The sequence below is a fragment of the Rhinichthys klamathensis genome, unplaced genomic scaffold, assembly GCF_029890125.1.
Source record: "Rhinichthys klamathensis goyatoka isolate OS25496 unplaced genomic scaffold, OSU_Roscu_1.1 h1tg000325l_1, whole genome shotgun sequence".
In the NCBI taxonomy this organism is placed as follows: domain Eukaryota; kingdom Metazoa; phylum Chordata; class Actinopteri; order Cypriniformes; family Leuciscidae; genus Rhinichthys; species Rhinichthys klamathensis.
The window spans coordinates 2,786,520-2,811,516 of record NW_026606840.1 but is presented as its reverse complement, the minus strand read 5'-3'; the positions used below and the strand labels follow the sequence as shown (position 1 = coordinate 2,811,516).

General features: G+C 42.6%; 1 protein-coding gene across 2 annotated transcripts in view; it reads left to right on the top strand.

Annotated features, from left to right (window-relative positions):
• glra3 (glycine receptor, alpha 3) overlaps nt 1-24,997 on the top strand; it is a 115,191-nt gene that overhangs the window by 62,321 nt on the left and 27,873 nt on the right. For both annotated transcript variants that reach the window (XM_056271788.1, XM_056271789.1), the window contains exons 2-5: nt 13,835-13,962; nt 14,897-14,964; nt 22,618-22,841; nt 23,824-23,906. In XM_056271788.1, the coding sequence (XP_056127763.1) occupies nt 13,835-13,962; nt 14,897-14,964; nt 22,618-22,841; nt 23,824-23,906 (503 nt within the window). The remainder of the gene's footprint in view (nt 1-13,834; nt 13,963-14,896; nt 14,965-22,617; nt 22,842-23,823; nt 23,907-24,997) is intronic.

The window sequence follows — 24,997 nt, the reverse complement described above, 5'->3', positions numbered from 1 at the left end:
TTCGCTTCGGAGCCAAGAGAACCTCTTCACTCCACAGCCACAAGACCTGAGTTTACAAGTGACTCACCTCTTCGAGACGAGCGAACTCTCCAGTGTTGGTGTGACGGCGGTACCCAGCGAGTCTTCACATTGCCTGCGATCTGTGCAGTGGTCTGCCAGACTTTGTGTTTTCTCCCTGGTCGCCTCAGCATTGCAGAGTTTTTCCTCTCCTAAAAGAGCTGCACGTGGCACGTCTTTTTTAAAGATGTCTCGCCCGTGTTCTTCTGGTTGCGGTCGATATCTGTCATCTTCTGATGGGCACGAGCGCTGCTTTGTGTGTCTGGGCTTTGAGCACGCTAAAGCAGCGCTCGTGGATGACTCATGTTCCTTCTGTGGGAACATGGCCATCGCAACACTTAGATTGAGACTCAATGATTTATCAGTGAGAATCCGCGCATCCACCACCCATCCTGCTTCCTCCACGAGAGGTGGTAGTTCGGCTGGGGGACAGGGTGATCTGAGGGTAACGGTGTGGAGCAATCCGACGATGCGTCCTCGGACCACGCCCCCCTCCGCTGTGTTGCAACCCGCGAGTGCCGCGGTGATTGAGGCGGGCGCATCTTCGGAAGCTCCGCGTGTTTCATTCGGCGCTCCAGAGGAGGACGCGATGTCGATCGCCTCTCCGGGCGACGAAAGTGGCCTCACGCTCCCTGGGTCAGGTGATGGCCACTAACGTGGTCCAGGAGCGTCACCTTTGGCTGAACCTGGCCAATATGCGGGACGTTGAGCGGACTCGTCTGCTCGACGTCCCCATATCCCAGGCCGGCCTCTTCGGCGGAGTGGTTGAAGACTTCGCCCAGCAGTTTTCAACCGCACAGAAGCAGTCTGAGGCGATTAAACATATTCTGCCCCGTCGGCCAGCTGCTGCCTCCACCCAGCCGTCGGCACAGACGCCTCCACCCAGCCGTCGGCACAGACGCCTCAGTCTGCTCGCCGCCGAGGGCGCCCTCCTGTGGCTCCCGCCCCTCCCGCACGGCCCCAGCAGCAGCCTTCACCCGGGCCGCGTCGTGGAGAAAGCCGCAAGAAGGCGCCCCAGCCCCCTCAGGCCCCGCGCCCCGCTAAACGCCAGGCTAAGCGGCGTTCCTAAGACAGCCTGCTAAGACAGGCTGCTCAGTGATGGCATCGGATCTTTCCCAGGAGGCGGTAGCAGGCCCCCTTCTTCCCCCGGTGGAGGGCTGGGGGAGAATCTTTTGTTCTCCACTCCCCACTGCTCACCCACGGGTGGGCAGCACCCTATTGTGGTTAAAGAAAGATCTGACACCATCACTGAGCACACAGAGCAGGATGGCAGTGCGCGATGCCCCCGTGCCTCGCCACTCTCGTCGTCCTCTGTCTCTGAGGGCGAGGATGACAGTGTGTGCCGTCCCCGGACCACACCACTCTCATCCCCCTCTATCGCCAGAGCCCTGGCAGAGCAGACCCCCGTGGAACGCTGGCCCACCAAGACCTGGTTCTCCGAACTGATACTCCTCGCGACAGCACCTCCTTGGCCAATTCCTCTGAGGAAGGAACTCCTTTCTCAGAGACGGGGCACCCTATGGCACCCTCGTCCCGATCTTTGGAGACTCCACGTGTGGCTCCTGGACGGGACGAGGCAGGTTTGAGTACCCTGCCACCAGCGGTGGCGGCTACCATCACTTCCGCTAGAGCATCGTCCACGAGACATGTCTATGCATTGAAGTGGAACCTCTTCGTCAACTGGTGCTCTTCTCGCCGAGAAGACCCCAGGAGATGCTCGATCAGTGTCGTGCTTTCCTTCCTGCAAGACGGGTTGGAGCGAAGGCTGTCTCCCTCCACCCTGAAGGTGTATGTGGCCGCTATCGCCGCTTATCACGAAGCAGTTGAAGATAAGTCTCTTGGAAAGCACGACCTGATCATCAGGTTCCTGAGAGGAGCGAGGAGACTGAATCCTCCTCGCCTTCCTCTCGTTCCCTCTTGGGACCTCTCAGTGGTCTTAAATGCCCTGCAGAGGGCTCCTTTTGAGCCTCTGCAATCAGCTGAGCTTAAGTTCCTGTCAATGAAGACAGCGCTCCTGGTTGCACTGGCCTCCATCAAGAGGGTAGGGGACCTGCACGCATTCTCCGTTGACGAAGCGTGCCTGGAATTCGGGCCGGCATACTCTCACATGATCCTGAGACCCCGGCCTGGATATGTGCCCAAGGTTCCCAACCACTCCCTTCCGGGACCAGGTGGTGAACCTGCAAGCGCTGCCCCTGGAGGAGGCACACCCAGCCTTGGCACTGCTCTGTCCAGTACGCGCCCTCCGTGCTTACGTAGACAGGACGCAGTGTTTCAGGATCTCAGACCAGCTCTTTGTCTGTTATGGTGGGAGACTGAAGGGAAAGGCTCTCTCAAAGCAGAGGTTGTCTCACTGGATAGTGGACGCCATTGCTTTGGCTTACCAACAGCAAGGCCGACCGTGCCCCCTTGGTGTGACAGCGCACTCCACCCGGAGTGTGACTTCCTCTTGGGCTCTAGCGCATGGCGCCTCGCTGGCAGACATCTGTAGAGCTGCAGGCTGGGCGACACCCAACACATTCGCCAGATTTTATAATCTCCGAGTGGAGCCTGTGTCCTCTCGTGTACTCGCTTCAGTTAGCTAGTACTGGACCCGCTCAGGTGTCTTCGCTTGCTCGCCATTCCACTCCACGGACTGGATACGTGCGATATTTCCTAAGGCGAGCCTTCCTCTCTGAAGCCCTGAGTTCCTCCAGCACTGTTGACGTTGGCGCCAGTGTCTACTGCCTGTGCGTCGGCTAGGTGCCTCCGTGTGCATGGTTCCTCCTCTGAGCAACCCCCACATGTGTATTTCCACTGTAAGCCTCTTTGAGCATGTGTCTTTCCCTCGGCAAGCCACCTTGCCACTCCTGGAGTTGAAAGTAGATGCCACCCCACGGCCTGGTCACTCCAGTGTTCCTCCATATGTAGCCCCCTCGGGCCATATGTGTATTCTTAAGTCCTCCCTTCGGGTAGGCATGCTGCGGCATATCTCCTGAGATATGCTTCCCAGTGTACCTTGGTATTCCTGTGTTAAGTAGGACTCCTTCGTCCGTGCCTATATCACGACAGGGAGGTCAGACTTCGCAGGGCACTGGAAGACAGCTGTGAAGGTGGCGTGATTACACGGGGACCCCCATTCTCCGTCATCCGACGTAACTCGGAGTGACTACGAAAGGGAACGTCTCGGTTACGGATTTAACCCTCGTTCCCTGAGTAGGGAACGGAGACGTTACGTCTCCCTGCCACTTCCGCTGTACCGCTGGGTAGACGCCTGAGTTCAGTCTCGGCTCCTCAGCGAAGAAATGATCTGCTGTTGTAGGTGTCTCTCCTTAAATACTCACGCAGTGAGGTGGAGATACATTATGCAAATTCCGCAGACCCATGGCATTTCTTTGCCATTGGCTCGTTTTTTAATACTCGAAGAGGACTGGATTTCTAGCGAAACCCCCATTCTCCGTCATCCGACGTAACGTCTCCGTTCCCTACTCAGGGAACGAGGGTTACATCCGTAACCGAGACGATTTTTGGAGTTATCTGCTTTTGCTATAAAAAAATAAAAAAAACGTTTAGTATAAAAAAATACTTTCAATGAACTTTAATTTAATTTTATAAGTTAACTGAATTTTTAAATGTATTACTTAATAAAAACAACTCAGCTGCAGTTTGATTGATATTACTTCAAATACACAATAAAAAAAAAAAACATGATATATATGAAAATGAACAAGAAGGGAGTTGTCTGTTTTTGCAAATGAACTCTTCTGTTATAGAGTTCATTTGCAAAAACAGATAACTCCGTTTTTGTTCATTTTCATATACCATGTTTGTTTTTTTACTTGTAACTTGTAACAAACAATTTGTATATGTCCCAATTGGGAGAGGGTGTTGCAATTTCAAAGAGTTTAATTCAACTTTCATGTTATATATTTTTGGATGCATTCGTGAGTTAATAAATATAACAGGTTGTGTACACTTGGCACGTAATATCTAAATATCGATAAATCGATCGATATAGCCCTGAATCGAAACGAATCGTAATCGTATCGCAGAATTGGATGAGAGAATGGATATCGAATCCTATCGTGATGAACTGTCCGATTTATACCTCTATTGGACACACTTGGTCTATCTAGTTCTTGGAAACACGGTGTTCTTAAAGCTATAGTGTATATACTGGATGTGATTGTTTTAAAAGCTATCTAACATGCTATTGAAACACTGCTTGTGCTAAAGGCTATCTAGTTTCTATTGAAAACTGCTTGCTCTAAAAGCTGTTAGTTGCTATTGGGAACATGTTTTTCTTTTTACTTTTAAAGAGCATATTGCAGGTAAAAAAAAAAATCTAAATTAATATATAACCTTGTATGAAAATAACATATGAAAAGTTAATGCAGGATTTAAAATATTTTAAAACGACATAAGGGCACTAATTTAGTAGATAAAGTGAGCGTTTCTTGGACTGCTCGTAAAAACGGCTTTTTTTTCAACATCGCGTCATTTTAAGTCACGCCAGGGAGCCTCAGCCTCGGCTCAGTGCAGAGTAGGCTGGTATTCAGTAAGAGCGGTCTTGAGTCAGTGTGTTTTCGGTAGTTTTTGTATTTTAATTTATCATCATCATGGTAAATTATTGTGTTTGTGGAGGTTGCAAAAACTCCGGCCTGTCAGGACATCGAGTCCACAGGTTTCTATAACAAGAAAAGGGACGGTGCTATATATCTTGCGTGCCTGGTGCGGTTTGTGCAGGTGAAGAGACGTGATTTCTCTTCCGCATCAGCTTCGAAAAACGCGGTCGTGTGTAGCATTCACTTCAGATCGGAGGATTATCATCCCGGCGATATGATGGAGTTTAACGTGGGATGCCAAAACAAGAATATTGATCGTTGTATACTGTACCAATGACATCAAAAAGTGTGATATAGGTAGTCATGTCCTAAATAGAGGCAACTTGTAATTGAAAAACAAAATTACTAGGTTGTTTAAATATTCAAATCTTTAATTTTCTGTTTATGTTATAACCCAGGTGAAAAATCTGTATTAAAAATGTACTTGAGTATGTTTTTAGTACAATAGAAATATACTCAAGTATAGTTTTTATACATTTAATAGAATAAATCTACCCTAAACATACTAATGTCTGCTGTCCTGATATACAATGGTAATAATCTGTACAATATTGTGAGCACAGTGTATATCGTTAGCGAACGTGTATATATCTATAAGCATGTCTCTCACCAAGACACTTGTCCTGTTCTCAACTGGTTCTCCTCACACCACAACTCAATTTGTCTCTGACCGTTGACAAATTTGCAATCTGTTGTTTTCCTGTTGTTTGAATCGACCGCTCTCCCACCCGTTACGCCACGCCCGCCACACCCATTTTCAGACGCGGAAGTAAAATTGTCTCACAAAAACGACTCCAGAAGCTTCTGTAGCGTATGTATAAGTATATTTTAAAGAAAATCTAGTTCCTACATTATTTTTCTATACATTGACTCGTTGGGTCCTCTAACCTGCAATATGCCCTTTAAGGTTATTTAGCCCAGTCGTTATTTGGAACAAGGCTGTGTTTTAGGCTTATATCTGGTGTCATTATCACATGTTGTGCTAAGGTTTCAGCAATATTGCTATCAGTACTGTATGGTGGTTGCTAGTGCAAATGTTATCGAATATATTCTGGTTACTTAGGCTTCTAATATTATACGCATATACTCATTCTGAAATGCTGGCATGCCAAACAAGTACCATAAGATTTCAAAGATGCAACGATCACCACTCTTTATAAGAACAAAGGCGATCGTGGTGACTGTAACAATGACCGAGGTATTTCATTGCTGTCTGTCACTGGCAAAGTACTTGCTCGTATCCTACTGAAACGTTTGCAGGAAATCACTGAAGATGCATATCCAGAATCACAGTGCGGGTTCCAACCACAGCGATCAACCACTGATATGATCGTTGCTGTCCGACAACTACAAGAGAAGTCACGAGAGCAGCGGCAACCGCTTTACATGGCTTTTGTTGACCTCACAAAAGCTTTTGACTACTGTACGTGGACATAAAATCTCTTTTCCAGGTCCTTGAGAAAGCATATGAAGACCTGGACAACAACACTGGTGTCTCTCTATTGTCACATAACGATGGAAATTTCTTCAATCTGTCTCGTTTCAAAGCTAAAACAAAGACCCAGCAATTTGTTGTGCGTGAACTACTCTACGCCGATGATGCTGCTTTATGTGCGTCATCTCAGGATCAGCTTCAAATCCTTATAGATCGATTTGCCGAATCATGTGACAAATTTGGACTCACCATTAGCCTGAAAAAGACTGTTACAATGTCACAGGCCCATGACTCTCATACATTCACCATCAATGTGACCCCCCTTGAAGAGGTTGTGAAGTTCACCTATTTGGGTTCTACAATGACTCGAAATGCAACACTTGATCTCGAAATTGGGTACCAGACTTGGTAAAGCAGCTTCTACCTTCGGAAGTTTCACTAAACGAGTTTGCCGGAATAAGCACTTGCTTGTCCGAACTAAAGTCAGCCAGAAAGCTGGCCAACCTATCGCCCACAATAAAGTAGACTAGAAACCTACGGTTCATCATAGGAAAAACCTGGGAAGACAAGATGACAAACGAGGAACTCTTTAAGATAACTAATTCAGGACCTCTATCATCAAGGCTCAAATTAATTTGTCTCAGATGGGCAGGACATGTAAACAGAATGCCACCATCCCGCATCCCTCACTCTATCCACCATGGCGTTCTGGAAGAGGGAACTCATCATACTGTTAGACCAAAGCTTCACTTTAAAGATGTACAGAAACGAGATCTTGTAGACTTTGGCATTCAACCTGAATTCTGGACCGTAGCATCAATGAATCGGGATCAGTGGAGACCTCAACTTCACAAAGGAAGACAACTAGACCACGCCAACAACCTTCTAAAGTTGAGGGAAAGACGGTTGAAGTTAACCAACATGGACTAATGTGAACTACCCAAGCATTGTCATTCTTGACAGACGCATACCAATCCAATCCAGTCACTCAAAAGAAACTGGAACTGGACTGGGGATACAACCACAAGTAAGCAGCTGATTCATTTTGATATCTCAATTTTCACTTCTACATTTAAGACGTCATGTCATCCATGGCAATATGCATCTTTAATGCTTAAGCAATTCGGGTATTGACAACATGCTTGTTGCTATGGCTGATGCGGGTATTGGCAACATACTCGTTTAGGCCTTCCAGGTAAGGGCAACATACTTGTTGCTTAAGGCTTCCGGTATTGTTGGTAACATGCTGTTGCTCAAGCTTTTTAGGTATTGGCAACATGTTGTTGACATGTTCTCCAGGCTCCCCTTATTGATTGATTGATTGATTGATTGATTGATTGATTGATTGATTGATTGATTGATTGATTGATTGATTGATTGATTGATTGATTGATTGATTGATTGATTGATTGATTGATTGATTGATTGATTGATTGATTGATTGATTGATTGAATGAATGAATGAATGAATGAATGAATGAATGAATGAATGAATGAATGAATGAATGAATGGTTTTTATTATTGTGTCTTCCATACTACTGTATGCCCAGCCCTAATGGGCTTGTGAGACACCAATACAACCAACAAAATACCAGTTGTCAGGCAGTAGGCATGACATACATGAACGTATTTGAATAAACAAGTCTGCCGTCTCATCCAGGCTTTGCAAACAAAAGTAGCCAATTTAAACACATTAAAATTAAACAACCATTTCATCTTGTCGTCATCATTAATCCAGAACATCTCAGGCTTTTTAACAAACAATTAACCAAATAATGCATTTCTAAAATCATCGTACCGTGGGCAATATGACACAAAATGAGTTTCATTTTCAACCTCTCCTAACTTACTCAATCTACAGAGTCTGTCCTCTTCAGGAGTTTGAGTGAACCTACCAGTTTCTAAGGCCAGGGGAAGGATGCCAGGGTTGCACTAGTATACTTCCGGGTCGCACTAGTGATGATGTCATAGTCTGTCGCCGGCCAATAGAATTGTCGTGATTAGATTAGCGTTTCAGACACCGGTTCACACGGAGGCGTTCCCCAAAGCGCCATCGACGCAGTGCAAGTTCCTTTTCGAAAGGGAACGCTGTTTTTGGGTAAATAAATGGTCAAAACCCATAAAACATTTTCAGATTTTAGTTGAAAAGGGTGTCTTGTAAACTGCCCCTAAAATGTAAGCATTGCACTGGAATTCATGTTCGGCTTCTATGGGACGATTTTCACCATATCTAATTATTGGGGTGGACTTGTCGCCCCTCAGTGTTCCTCAATATACTCGTGGTTATCGTGGGTACGCCCTAAACGAGTGAAAACAGGCAACTGTGTGACAAAAACCATTGGTCCCAGATGTGGAAAGATATCAAAGGTGATTATTCTCTGCAGTTGGCTCTGGAATAAAGGTAGAGAGTAAAATCATCATCATCTATGCTGCTCCAGCCAAATATGGAGAAACACTAAAGCCCTCTCAAGTCACTTTTGCTTTGCTCTAAACTGATCTAGTTTTGCTTAGTCTCAGAGCTTTGAAACTAAAGCAACAGTACTCAAAGCCTTAGAAAATGAGAAAGAGGAAACTGGTGAAGAATAAATGGCAACAGAACGCTCAGAGGAATGTCAGTGTCAACAGTGGTGAGCAAAGCTGATCTGTGCTGAGCAAAGCAGCCTCAGAGTTGTGAATGTGTGTGTTTGCCTCACAGGATGATTTTGCGGGACGGAGCAGCGAGTGTCAGTAATGCTGTAATTTTGAGTCAAAAGCTTTTAATCCTAATCTTACTGTCTGGCCTTTGACCTATGTTCATCAGAAACTTAACGAGGTGCTTCAGTAGCCAGAAATAAGCATTTCTGATACAATCTTGTCACATTGCTTAATACATTAATCATGTCACAGATTACACATGAAGCCAGGTCATGGTTCATGCACAGTTGTGCACACACTGAATGTTACTTGTGTTTTATTTATTTTCGATTTATTAGTTTATTTATATTTGACATTTTCATTTATAAATGTTATTCATAATTTTCATCATATTTCTTATATTTTTTCACTCAAAATTGTAAAATGTATTTTAACATACATTTTTTTGCCAGCCTGTTGACAAATTATTGATTTTTGTGATTAATATTGCTATCAGATGCTATTTCTGTATTTCATACTGCTGTATTCTACATTAACTATAACTATAATACAATACAGTAACAGATTAGTGTTGAATTTACTCATTTAATTCCAGATTTCCTCATATTTAGCAAAAGATCACCAGTGTCCTCATTTCCATATGATAATAATGATTGTGTCAAAGGGGTTTGCATGACTAATAAATTATCCTGGATTATTATACCAGCAAAACTGACTGGATTTGCTTAAGCTTGTCAGGGAAGAGTTCAGGGAGTGAGGGGAACATACTTGAAGATATAAACATTGATATTACATTCAACATTTAGAGAATTTTTAACAATCTTATGCTTCTCTCACCACCTTAGATGTATTGTGTCCACTACAGTGGACAGATCTGTAACTTTCACAAAATACATATTTTGTACAAAGTATGAAAAAGACCAGTATGAAAAAGAAAATTTTAAGTATTTAATTTGTGATTTAATAAAGAGTGCATCATGCTTATGTAGCAAATTAGCTCTATGAAATATTAATATCAATCATAACTTGTTATAATTGATTATGAATATTTGGATCAGTTAATCGGGTTAACTTGATGTAGCTACATTAACATTACAACCAATTACTCGGTTCATCCCGTGAACACTTAATATTGGGTATTAATTGATTCATAGAAATGTACATTTCCGGGGCATGGGAAATGTCTTTCTTACTAAGTACTACTAAGAGCAAGTAGTCAAGATCTATGATTAGTGACTCCAGATATGAGCTTGAGACACGGACAACTTTACGTGTGATATGAACAAGACTTTATTAACTAGACTAAACGTTTAAACTACTCTAACATACACATACATACATGCATACAGTTTACCAAGGGAAAGAGAGCTAAAGTAGAATACAGGAAAGCAAGAAGTTATAGCATTGTTTGAAGTTCAGCAGATCAACAGCCTGAGCAAACCATCAGTTTAGTTCTAACAGGCCCTTCTTAAAAAGGGGTAAGGATACTTAATGTATCAAATAATGAGACTAAGTTTGATACTTGCATGTTTCGCCCATTTGAATTAAACTGTCCTGATGCAATTTGTTGAGGCTCCAGTTGATCTTTGCTGATGTGGACTTGAGAGAGAACCAGTGGGAGTCAGAGGATCTTTGGTGAATGGAAAGACAAGGCCGCAGCCTGGCACAAGCTTGGGGGTCCTTGGGGGACTTCTAGTTCAGCATCATCTTCACATTAGGACTTCTCAGGAAGGACCAGGAGAGTAAGAGAGCAAGAGGATAAGAGAGCACTAAGAGAGCTAATCTTGTAATCAGTGATTTTTAAAGCGTGAAGATGTCACACCCTCTGAAGGTGCGTGAGCCAATACGAAGCGGTCCCTATGGAGGGAGTTTTTATGACCCTTTGTGTTCTAACAGGGCATTTGAATGTGTAATTTCATTGGGTGTTTACGAAAAGAATCTACAATATTCTTATAATACTAATGCGTCATAAAGTTGGCAAAATGTAATGTAAATTAACAAATGGGGGACGAAGGTGGGAGTTTATAGAGACTAAACATGCTACACATGATTTCAGTTAACCATAGTATGCAAGTCATGTTTCAGACCAAAATAGTTTAGTCTATATATATATATATATAGGATTAAAAGGGTTCATGTATCCTTCTCAGCAAGAATTAAGTCACAATTCCCTGCACATTCCTTTCGGGTCGTAAAACTCAGTCTTAATGTGTCCTATAACAGGACACCTGGTTCTGCCAGTGGGTAGGCTTCATTTGGGATGTTAGTTTTGGGGAGAAGTTTCACAGAACTTTGTTGGAAGAGTGAGTTTCCTGGATTATTCATTAATTATAATTAATATTTTGTGTGTCTGATTGGTCCAGACGCTACACTTATGCAACAAGAAGGTTTAAATGTTTAAAAGCATTTATGTTCCTCACGGATATTTGTCCACAGCTTTTTCCTGCTCCCCAGTGAGTTTATCTCACCTGATTAATTTAGGGGGAACAAAAATCAATGAAATGTCAAGTCCACAAATTCCTGAAAATATACCTTGTTTTCATTAAGCCAAATCGATCAATAACATGTCCTTCCCACTCTTCAAAATGAGTGTTACGGATGGTGTTGGCAGAAGAAGGTGAGGCACAAAGGTTCCAATATAAAGTACTTTTACTTTCAATGACTTACTGAACGGGTATACAGGCAGGATAACACAACACACACTTTACATAAACGAGAACCGACCAGGAGTGAGGGAGAACACAGGGTTTACATACACAGAGAACAGATGGGGAACAAGACACAGCTGGGGCAAATTAACTAGACACAGGTGAAGGAACTGAGAACTAACGAGGAGAGGGAAAACTGAGACACAGGAATAAACCAAATACACAATGACGGGGGGAAACTCAGGACACATGTAACATAACGCCCCCTCCAAAAAGGCGCGTCCTCGCGCTGTATAACTTCAATAGTGGTGGGGGGGCGGGCGCCCTGGAGGCTGACGAGGGCGTGGCCTACCCTGAGCAGGAAGCCTCCTGGGCGGAGCAGGCTGGTCAGGGGGCCATGGCGGAGTAGGAGACCACCCCTCGGGCGGCCATGGCGGAGAATCCCCTTCGGGCGGCCATGGCGGAGAATCCCCTTCGGGCGGCCATGACGGAGAATCCCCTTCAGGCGGCCATGGCGGAGAATCCCCTTCGGGCGGCCATGGCAGAGACGCACCTTCGGGCGGCCATGGCGGAGACGCACCTTCGGGCGGCCATGGCGGAGACGCACCTTCGGGCGGCCATGACGGAGACGCACCTTCGGGTGGCCTATATCCCCCCCAAAAAAATGTCTTGGGGGGATTGCCAGGCTCAGGGACGTGCTCCAGGACAGGCTTGGAAAGACTGGACGGGACAAGCGGAGAAGGCTCGGGAGGACTGGACGGGAGCAGCGGAGAAGGCTCTGTAGGGCTGACTTGAAATTCTGGCTCGGCAGGCGTGACATGAAGCTCTGGCTCAGCAGGCGTGACGTGAAGCTCTGGCTGGACGTGGCTGACGTGAAGCTCTGGCTGGACGTGGCTTCAAAATGAGTGTTACGGATGGTGTTGGCAGAAGAAGAAAGTAAGGCACAAAGGTTCCAGAGGGCTTCGAGAGGGCGGAACCAGTGGTGAAATGGGCTTTGAGCTGGCCGGAACCAGCTGTGAAGAGGGCTTTGAGCTGAGCGGAACCAGCCCTGGATCGAAGAGGAGCCAGAGTGGAGAGTGGTGTGGGGACTCCTCTCGACCACCGCCACTACTGCGGCCTCCACGGATCCCACGAAATCTGGCCAGACGGGTTCCCTCAAACGAACGTCCATGGGTATAGGCTGGGAGATTTTGGCTCTCCTCGGCCAGGACGACCATTCTTAACCTATCGTCCATTTTAGGGTGGTCGGTTCTTCTGTTACGGATGGTGTTGGCAGAAGAAGAAGGTGAGGCACAAAGGTTCCAATACAAAGTACTTTTACTTTCAATGACTTACTGAACGGGTATACAGGCAGGATAACACAACACACACTTTACATAAACGAGAACCAACCAGGAGTGAGGGAGAACACAGGGTTTATACACAGAGAACAGATAGGGGAACAAGACACAGCTGGGGCAAATTAACTAGACACAGGTGAAGGAACTGAGAACTAACGAGGAGAGGGAAAACTGAGACACAGGAATAAACCAAATACACAATGACGGGGGGAAACTCAGGACACATGTAACAATGAGATTCACTGGCAAGCATTTGTTTGGTTTCCTTACTTCTAACCACGGCCTATCACTGCTTGCTGTATGTGAATTTCGCTTTGAGAAACAGAGGGGTGCAACTGCAAAATTCCAGCATACACATATAAAAGCCAATCACTAAGAATAGCACCTTTCAACACTGGGGTTATAATCAAGACATAAATTATCCCCTTTTCTGCAGCTGCCAATATAACTTCCTTTTACCCCTTATCAGTATCAAGATAAATAATACCTGACAAAATTATTCTCTTTCAGTCATTACTAAAAGGAAATATGGCAGCACAATTTTCCATTGTGCATCACAATACAGAGTTCTGTCTAGGGAGTTTGGCAGCATTACTTGTACACCAGCTGTTTATGTTGCATATTAGCCATGTATGGTCATATGCAATAAGTCTCAGAGAAGCATATGTCATGTATTTCAAAATGAAATTAAGCTGAATGCTATTATTATTGTTATGCAACATATTACTCTTATAATATCTCTTTTTTTCAGCTGGGTATTGTGGTGACATTAATGCAGTGCAATAACAAATCTTATCCACAGGCATCTGCATACATTGCTAAATCCATTGCTCAAGATGGTAAATTTGTTATATACCAATTTGAATGGAAAGATATGTATCTGTGTTTTTAGCCTTCATATCTTGAAGTGAATAAAAGCTGCTTATTATACAGCCTTGTCTAATCCCCCAAATGCAAAACCTGACTATTTTATGTCAGATGACATTAGTATAGCCCCTTAAATTTGTAGCCTTGTTGACTGTCGTGGCTGATCTGCTAAAATATCTGTCTCTCTCACCCTTTCTCTCTCCCTTTCTCTCTCCCTTTCTCTCTCCCTCTCTCTCTCCCTCTTTAAGTTTGGTAACATCAAAAGAACAAGAAAACCCTCGAAGAAAAGCGGAATCCATGTCACCCTCTGTCTTCCTTGACAAGCTCATGGGAAGAATCTCAGGTTATGATGCCAGAATAAGGCCCAACTTTAAAGGTAGTTGCTCATGTTCTCCTTCAAAGGAATATATTTTGGTATCTGTAGTATTTTTTGCCACCATTTCCTGTTTTTGATTTAATATCTTTAAAACCATTAGTTATAATGATCATTGGTGCCTATATGAGATTTATCTTTAATGTGGTACAAAGCTGAAGCAGATGTGACTATATTCCGTTTCATGCTATGAAATGATTATGTAATAATACTGCGCAGCTCCTGGTTCCCATTGCTTCTATATGTTTCTGCTGTGACCCTGAATACATTCTTCCATGCTGTTACAGAATGGCCCTGAACCCAAACCATCTCAAACCAAAAATAGCCTGAACTTTCTTAAATTATTAAAGTGGCAAAAGACTTCCCCTCAGAAGCTCATTTACAGAAGCCACTAATTCATAAATGTCAAGAAAAGGGAGTTTAAAAAGTTCAAAAAAAAAAAAAGAGAGAGGCATCACTCAATGACAGGAACATGACTTCGCTGTGACTTCGCTGTGTTTCAAACAGATGCATAATAAAGCAATAAATGTATCCCCTGAGTTCATTGTACACAACAAGATATCAACTGTGTAATTATAGATGTAATTACAGAAATAATTGCATCTGTACATGCAGGGATTTGTTAAATATAAGTACAACGTAAAAACATGATTCATTTAATTGTCAGTACATAAAGTGGAACCAAATGTTTTCTTCTCTTGTTTTTTCTTGATCTTGAATTAACAATTATTCTCTGGTGCAAATAATATGCAAAAGAGATAAAACTGGATAATACCATTTAATAAGAAATTGAAAAAAACTAAAGTATAAACAGTTATATTAATTGAAGTATTAAATACTCGCATAATATAAGAACCTTGGTTAACCAATGACACTTTTAGAAGTCTTTGTAGAGGTTGTGGTGTATCATGACTGATTTCACTTTACTTTTTTACAGGTCCGCCTGTGAATGTATCATGCAACATATTCATTAACAGTTTCGGCTCCATTGCAGAGACAACTATGGTATGTATTCACAATCCGGCGATCATGCATGAATTTTCATGCACAAATGCCCCATGGTGGTGTTTACACATTATAAATCATAGCAATTATATTAGCACTGTGATGATTGTTTCTACAGGGTGTAATTAATGCACTAATAGTCTGTCATTAAAATGTGCAGTTCAGAAACATTATAGCACACAAAAAAAAGAGTGTGTTTCGTTCGTATGGAGGAAATGTTTCGTGCTTGCGTGCATGTCGTATTACATCTAAATCCAGATTGTGAGAAAGACTGTAGGACACTGTTAGGAAGTGTCCAGTGGCTGAATGTCAGAGGGCACACAATCTTGCTTCCGTCACCAGGCTCCTAGGAAGTAATTTAGACCCATTGTCTTTTGTCTCAGCCCTTGAAATCCTCCCCTTAAAGTGGCTATATGTAGAATTCAGAAACCCTTGTTATTAGCAACACCAGTGGCCGTTACATGTGGAACTCTCTTGAAAACTTTTAACACATGTTTACTATTACAGTTCTCAAGGTTTACTAATCGTGAAAATTGTTGATTATAGCATTATATTTAGATCTATAGCATCATATTTAGTTTTGGCAAGAGTCCATCACGCTGTTTGATTGACAGCTCCAGCAATTGTGAAAGGAAGCGCTCTTTGATCGCTTTCTGAGATTAAATAAGTTATTTTCATCCTACTAAGAGAAAAAATGTGAAGTTTGATTTACTGACAATAAACGATTTTGAGAGAAAAACATCTGACTGCATGCCTACATGAATCATTACATATCAGAAGTCACTGGTGATTTTGGTTAGACACAATCGTACAGAACACATAACCCATACATATCAAATGATCTGTAACAAAGCAATAGTAAAAACTTTACTCACTTAAGTGTGTTGCGCCGTTCCTGTCGGATCCAATATAGAAGGCACAGCATGTTTTTTTTTTATTTCAGGATGTCTGCAAATCCAATGCAGTGTTTTCCCACAACATGGCACTGCACAATAGTTTGCACTCTTCAAAGGCATGTTTATCGCTTAGTTGCACGATCCATTGTTAGCATCACGTCTGTTTTTTACCTACTACTACTTGTCATGCTCGAATCAGTGGGCAGGGCTACTGAACTTTAGGGTTTGTGATGTCACCAACCAGAGAAGAAGCTCGTTGTAGTCCCTACCAGCCGTTTGTTGTAAAATAAAATATCTCCCTTTGCATTGAACTTTGAGCGTTGTAACTTTGCAGATGTTGTTTATACTCAAACTAACTAAAGTTAAAAAAGTGAAATCATAATCAAGGACCCTTTTAATTCCTTAAATCGTTTTTGAGCATGATGAAATTTCACAACCTGAATTAACCTACCTTTGGCAGACAAACGTTTTTCATATATTACGAAGCAGTGAAGACATTGGGCCCTATCTTGCACTCGGCGCAAATGACTTTGTACACTGACGCATGTATCATTCCTATTTTGCACCCACGCAAAGCGGGCTTTTTCCTCCACAGACACACGTCGGTTAACTAAGAAATACACTTGCGCTCCCCGGGGCGGTTCAGCGCAAAAAGGAGGCGTGTTCCGGCGCAAACTTTCCCTCATGCTATTTTGCTGTTCTATGTAACAAATGCGCCACTGACCAGAAAAAAATAGTCTAAAGTCAGTGGCGCGTTGCGCGTTGTTCATTATGCTATTTTAAGGGCGCATGCTTGGCCATAATCAATGTAGCGTGTGCACAACGCGCATACACTTTGGGGCTGTTTACACCTGGCCACTTCATGCGTTTTCTCAGATCGGATAGCTATCTGATTTATCAAAACGATTCCATTTACACCTGGTCACATAAATGTGTTTTTGCAAAACGGATATAAATCCGATCTTCAATTCCCGCGCTATATGCAGATTTAATGGAGTGCACGTCACCGAAAGCAACAGATATGAGCTGCATTTTATTGATCATCAGCTAATTTCAAAATCAAAGACCGCAATAAGAGGGAGCGGCAACAGCCCTGGTAAGATCATTTCGTTTCTTTACTTTTAATGAAGATGATTAGTGTGTTAAGCGTCTGCGACTTACTTTCACTTTGATTTGCGATAGTTTGCACGTTGGCTTGATGAATAGATGCTCAGCTGCTCATCTGCGGTAATGCGTGTTGCAGTAGCGACGTCATATCTGACTATAACATGACATATAGCCTATATAACACGCTCTCACACGTTTATTTTTTAGCATTTTTGTGAGGAGTGAAATTTACATATGTGGTTTCAACAACCAGATGCATTTACACTTGTCCAGTTTCATCTGGAATGCGGCCCAGACCACCTCCTGAAGTGGTTTGAGTGATCGGATTTAAATCCGTCTCGAATGCGTTTCAGAGGGCATTTACACCTGGTCTTTTCACGATCGGATAGCTATCCGATCACGGAAAACGCATGAAGTGGCCAGGTGTAGCCCCTTTGATTCTCTCATATAAGCAGCAGTTTTCATGAAGTGGCCAGGTGTAGCCCCTTTGATTCTCTCATATAAGCAGCAGTTTTCATTTTTGCAAATCATACATTATTACGATAGATAGATAGATAGATAGATAGATAGATAGATAGATAGATAGATAGATAGATAGATAGATAGATAGATAGATAGATAGATAGATAGATAGATAGATAGATAGATAGATAGGCAATTTATTATAAAAGCATACATGTAGCTTACACATTTACCCAAATTATCATACGCCTGTTTAACAGAAGTTAATTTGGGTGGGTTTCTACATCCCCAATGTCACTTCTCTGTGTTTTACGGCCCTGACGAGAACGTTGCTCTCCTCGGCTGTGAACCGCTCCTGGCGCGCGCCTGGCAAATCCGCCGTTATAATAGGAATCCGCTTTAGAACAAGCGCGCCTGCTCTTAAAGGGAATGTGAGATGACGCTCTGATTGGTTTATTTCACGTTACGCCCAAACCACACCTATGAATAATGAAGCTACTTCAGATCAACCCCTTTTAGATTTGCGCCAGGCGCAAGAGGGATTTATCCCGCCGGGAAAATAGCAACAGCGCCGGGATCCGCCCACAAAGTTACTTGCGCTTTGCGCTTTGACACTTGCGTTTCAGATCGTTAAAATAGGGCCCATTATATATAATGACAATGTCTTCACTGCTTTGATCTGCTGATTTGATACTAATATTTCAAGACTTTTCTACATCAGAAGAACACTATCAGCATGACAGACAGTGAGTGAGTGAGTGAGTGAGTGAGTAAGTGAGTGAGTGAGTGAGTGAGTGAGCGAGCAGGTTACCTCCAGTGGTTCACAAGTTGAGCTGGAGACAGCAGTTTGGGTTAACATCAACCACTGGGGTGAATCACATCAGGAGTAGAGAAGAGACAGCTGTTCATGCAGAAGAAACCATCCAACCCTTTAGATGCACTGGGGTCTGGATTGCTTGTATACAGGTAGCCATATCTTTAGTAGAAAGGAGTTATTGCACTTACTTGAGCAGTTCATCCCTGCAGGGATCTTGTTTGTACATTATATGCCACCACAGTTGAATAGAAACAGGCTCCAGGTGTGCTCAGCAATGGAACTCTGTGTATGTTGCGCTTTATTTATCTTTTTTTTTTTTTTGGTCTTTTTGAATATTTGGTCATGCCATACTCTGCAGACAGCCACATTTGGGATTTCACCCCATTACAAGACGGATCTACACACAGGAACAAGGAGATGTGCTTTTATCTTATCTACACAAGTGTCCCAACATTCCTGTCTGTGAATGCACATGCTCATCACACACACACATATACTGAGAGTGCCTTGTCACCTTCATCCCTCTGCTTGCTCTGAATAAGTTATGCGTTGTGAGATGGCACACTCACTCTGAAATAATTATGTCTGAAGAGAATGTGCTTTTTTTCCAAAGCCTTTCCCTCACTCAGAGTGGACTTCTCTTCATAAATATTCCTTCCTTCAAGCCGGATACAAGTCTCTTGCCATTTACTCAAATCAACAAACTGTTCTATGTGATCTAGGGTACAACTGAGCTCACTGGGAGTGTGTGTGTGGGGGGGTGGGGTCCAGATTCCTTAAGTTGTTAAAAAATACATTTAAAATGCAACTCATACAGCTAATTTTTTTCTCATACAGATTCCGCTCCATTAGGATGGATAGATAATAGCTCTGTGGACTTATTGTGGCTATTTTTGTAGCTGTCATTAAATATGTTTGTCCGACCAAATTTCAGTTTCAAATTTTCACTTTGTCTTTGGTACGTTGGGTCGGAATGCTTTCTCACAGCCTGTTCTCATCCCAAGGCGTCATCTAACTGACGCTTTTGACCATGTGTCAACATCCGACGCACATGGCACCCTTTAGCGTCAATATGAGACGCTAACCCTACCCCAGACCTAAACCTACCCATAACGGAAGCGTCATGTAACTGACGCTAAAAACGGAAGCGTCATCTAACTTACGCTAAAGGCGTTAGATGACGCCCGAGGATGAGCGTCATCTACCTGACGCTAAAGGGTGCCATGTGCTTCAGATTTTGAAGCATGGTCAAAAGTTTGAATAAGATGACGCCTTGGGATGAGAATGCGTTGCAGCTCACCACAAGCGAACAACTCCAGAGTTCGTTTTCAAGCAGGCCGAGACCATCTAATTCAGGCGATTTCAGATCGATTTTTTGGTGCTAATCCAAACACGATTTCCATGTTCTTCATATCTGCCTAAATTAACCGAACTAAAGGAGAAACCATGCAGGGTTCTGAAACAAATCCTCCAAACGATACAGGTGTGAAGACGCCCTTAAACTAGATTTCTAAAGATTTTTCTTTTTCATCTTTTGAAAAAAAAATTCAGTTCACAAATGTTTCAAGTTAGTGGTCAAATCAGTTAACTACACTCATGTTAATATAAGGTTATCTTAAAACACATTGTTGAGGTCTATCAAGAAAATATCTGGATATGTTCAAAACTTTCTGGTATATTACACATCTTCAGGAGAGTTTCAATGTGCAGTACTAAACATCCTTCATATTGGTTGTCCTTGTGTAAGCTTTACTAGGAAAGGGTGAAGAAGAGGGTGAAATGTCATGGAAAGGAATTATCTTCTTCCCCATATGTTACATATGGATTAACCCTTCTTAGATTCACTGCCATCTGGCCCTTGGAGATCGCCTTCCTTCAGCATTAGGGCCATGGGATAATCCTAACATCCAGGAACAAAAACACTGCAATAACAGAACATTATTCTGGACAATCCTCAGTTCACAGACAGCTGATATTCATAATGACAAGTGACACCATTTATATTTCTTCATGCCACTTAAATTGTTCGCTAAAATGAAAGAAAATTAAAGGACAGGAGCATCTAAACGTCTAAGGGATTATCAGATGATCCACTGCTTTAATCTATTATTTCTTTATTGTCCGATTATGAGGTTATGACGGTCTAACCTCAAGTAGTTGCTGTTTCAGAACAACATATTAAGGGGTTGTTGTTGAACATGTCTCCATATAGATAGATGACCCTTTGGCTTTTCAGAATCTGGGCACATCTGCCAGTCCATGTGCTGATCTGATGAGCCGTTTTGTTCACCAGCTGATAAAAACAATAATCTCAAGATTATCGACAGCTTCATTAAGTGGAGTTACGATGGTTGACCAAAATAAGGTTTTCAATTCCATCTCCACATCGTGAAGATGTTTTGCACGTCTGGACTGATGTAAAACTTGATTTTTGCTTGTAAGTGCCACTTTCTTATTTTTTGCCATTGCTACTTTTGGCATATGCTTACAACATGCAGGCTTAGAGTTGCCAACAGTTATGCTGGTTGAGTGTTTCAATAGTCACCACCAAAGCAGTAAATGTATTGACAGGACTATCTGACTGTTACAGAAGCCGCAGACATAGGGAGATGTGATTAATCGCTGGGTGTTGGCACGGGCGCAGATTCCCCCCTCAATGCCATTGAGTCCCACTTGAGTAGGCAATCATAGAGCAGATGTGTGGAGATTGCCATGGAGCCACTGAAGGCCTGCAGCGGGTTGAGCAATCGCAGATGCGCTGCACGGGTTCAATGAAGCTCCTCCACACAAACCGTAAAGAAATGTGCAGAGGACAGAATTAGCCGCTAAGTTGATGACAAAGCGGGCAAGAGATTGACAAAGAAGTGGTGTGACATCTATAATGAAAGTAAGGCATGCTTCATCAGTTGATGTTGGCCAATTCGGTGATCTGTAATCTGTGAGCATCAGCTATGTTTCTGTCGACAAACCACTACAATTAGATGTTTTGGGAAGTGGATCAGAACACTGATGCTTTCCTGTTTGTGTGCTCCATCCTCAGCCTTGAGACGTTTGCATGACTGCTGACAAGTTGCGGATCTGACACAGTTGAGATTTGCCTAGTCACTAATTGTGTTGCACCTATTTCCCATGTGGAACTACATGAGCAGAACCTCCTTTCAATATCCCACCACTCATGCACTCAGATGCACGGACCTTCTAATGAAGTTCTTTGAGTGTTTCAGAGATAAGATATGAAAACTACCCGGTTCTCTATCCACCTTGCTGCCTAACAAATTATATCACCCATGCGCCGTCACCTTCCATTCATTGTTAGTGACTGCTCGTCTTATCGCTTTCAGGCATATTCAGTCTGACTATAGCATATTCTTAAAATTCTGAACAAAATAACTATTGTTGTCAAAAAGCAGAAGTTTCACTCTCTAATTGGGTGCGTTTTTAACATTTTCTTTCAGCTTTTATTAGTTTCAAATTATTGTAACTCTGTCTGCAAGCTTATTGTTGAGGTTCATTAAGGGTTTTTTCTTCATTACTCATGCAATTCCGCCAGGCCTCTAGGCAAATATCATGAAAATTATGGCATATATAAAACTGTATAACATTTTCCCCTCAGAACTTTAATTTAATATGGGCTGTGGGCTGTCTCAAGACAAATGTAATGGCATGTCTGTGATATGTCTCTACGTCAAATTGACAGAGAGAAAAATATCCTGTTTCTCAGACATGCACATATATAGTTTTAATATATTCTAACATGTTTTTACATATTCAACAAATAATTGTTGTCACTTTTCACACCATATACAGCAGGACAGAATAGATCTGATTGATATTTGAGTTCCGACATGCCCAATGATTGGATTGGAGAAGTAACCTCTTGGAGGCATAACCTTTGCTAAACTGCTAAGATATTTTATCTAATATAACTGTTGGCAATGTAACAGTTGGCTAAACTCCATGGCCTGTCACAACATCATTCTGATGATATTACACTCCTTATCACAGTACAAAATCATTAATTATTTATCTAACGTGGTGATTTTCTAACTTTTAGCCCATATTTAATGTAGTCTGGGTGGTATTTGTTTTACACTTGAATGATTTTGCTCATGATTTTCAGAAGAGTCATGTCACACATATCATTGTGAAGATGCAAATAGCAGTTAATTGAATGTGTAAGTCTCACACAGTATTTTACTGTACCGTAATTTTTAAGTAATGATGCTCATTTCCATTCCTAACTTCCAGCAGCTGTGCATGCTTGTACATGAAAGTACCCATTATGTCTGATTTAAAACCTGCAGAGAGGCCTGTTTCAACTCTTCTGTGCTATTTGCCTTGACTGATGTTAAGCACTTACTCGTCTCTTAGGATTACAGAGTGAACATATTCCTCCGGCAGCAGTGGAATGACCCTCGGTTAGCTTACAGCGAGTACCCAGATGACTCCCTGGACCTGGATCCCTCTATGTTAGACTCCATTTGGAAGCCTGATCTGTTCTTCGCCAACGAGAAGGGAGCGCACTTCCACGAGGTCACCACTGACAACAAGCTCTTGAGAATATTCAAAAATGGAAACGTCCTCTATTCAATCAGGTGAGACTCTTCGGCACCAGTCACAAATAACCATGATGACCCATCAAGCATTTGATGGAAAGCATTTTAAATCAATAAATGAAATTTCCCAAATTACTTTGTTTAACTGAAATGTAATTGAACACTGCGTGTTCCCCCCGCCCCCCCATCCCCCCCATCCCCCCGAAAAAAAAAACTGTATCTACATTTATTAATAAAAAAACATACATACTCATAAATTCAATTACCAGTCATGACAAGAGAGAGGTAATTTCTTCAGCAAAGCCTACGATTAGAATAAATTATTGTTGATCTGTTTCACAATGACTGACAATTCACAAATAATTTTATGTAGGTAGGGCCATGGCCTTTGAAATAACTGCTGCACTAGCTTCTGAAAATGTCAGTCTACAATCCATAGTAATGAAAAATCTCAGCTGACACAGACTTGAGTCATTTAATATAATTTCCCTTTGAACCCTAAAATGTAACTAACCCCTAAACAAATGGCATGATAAACAATGTCATTCAACATCAATCACTGCAGTGAAGCTATAAGAAAACAACATTATTATGGCAGCATGAGGGTTGATGGGTAGTGCTGGAGTTAATAGTGAGTGGTAAATTATGTCAGGCTTTTGAGAAGATATGACGGAAAGCTGAGCAGATGTGAGACGACAGAGGATTCACTCTGACTGAAATTCACGTGGTGCCCTGAGGGAGAAAGAGTGTAATTAAAACATGGCCAATCTGCGGCTGTCAGACTCGTCTCTCCTCTGCTTTAGTGGACCCGTTCAGAAATTCCACCACTCAAGCAGCTTCGGATGCTCTAAGCCCTCCTCTTGGATTCCCTTCTTTGTCTGAGCTGTGGATTTTCACAAACATTCAGAAAATGTACATTGAATTGCATTTGCATTTTCTTACCATGTTTTCTACTGTTTATTAAAACAAAGGGCGTGTGTATAATTTATAAAATCAATTATTTTTTCCATTCAATTTTTAGATTGACACTGACACTCTCTTGTCCAATGGATCTGAAGAATTTCCCCATGGATGTGCAGACGTGCATAATGCAGCTGGAGAGTTGTGAGTAATCTCGTATGACCTCCTCTCATCAAGAGCTTGTTATGTAACTCCCCCCACCCCTCGTTCAGATTTGTATGGAAAGCAAACAGTGTTTCTCATTTGATAATATAACTTCAGCCGGTAGCCAGGATGAGGTCAATAGTGGATTTGATGTGAAGCATGTCTGGCTTTAGCATTTACCTGGCATGGTCGTTCTAAATTATGTCATTATATGTGGGAAGGACCCTGAAGACATCTGGCCTGTTGCCTTAAAATCATCACATAGAAGTTATATACCATCCTAGATCTCTCTCTCTCTCTCTCTCTCTCTCTCTCTCTCTCTCTCTCTCTCTCTCTCTCTCTCTCTCTCTCTCTCTCTCTCTCTCTCTCTCTCTCTCTCTCTCTCTCTCTCTCTCTCTCTCTCTCTCTCTCTCTCTCTAGTCTGAAAACTGCAAGAGCTTTCTGTCGACTTGAAAACATGCCACATCTCCCTCGATCTCTCCCATGATGAGTGCTCTGAGCTGGGGTTGAGGCTTTTAAAGAAAGGCCCCATGTCATGGGGAATCTGTCTTCACAACTGCATATTTTAGAGTGGCCATGTTCATGTTGCTATGAGAGTTGCTCATTGAAAGGCTCTTGACGATGCGCAACAATGTTAAATGAGGAGACAGTTTCTGACAAAGATTGTCTCTGTTAGAAATAGCTTGCTCGTTCAATAGAATAAAATAGAATAGAATAGAATAGAATAGAATAAAATAGAATAGAATAGAATAGAATAGAATAGAACATAATAGAATAGAATGATGAGCAGATTCACCTTCCCTCCAGTAAAGTGGTACCACCAAGAGAAGCAAAAGTGACACTAGAGCTACATCAAGAAACATCCAGCCCGTTCTCATCCTTTGGCGTCATATAGGTGACGCTATATGACAAAACGTCGAAATACTACGCACATGGCACCCTTTAGCGTGAATATAACACGCGAACCCAAGGCGTCATAAGGTTGACTGGCATCCTTTAGCGTGAATATGAGACGCAGACCCTACCCCACACCTAAACCTACCCATCACTTCGCGTGTTATATTCACGCTAAAGGGTGCCATGTGCGTAGT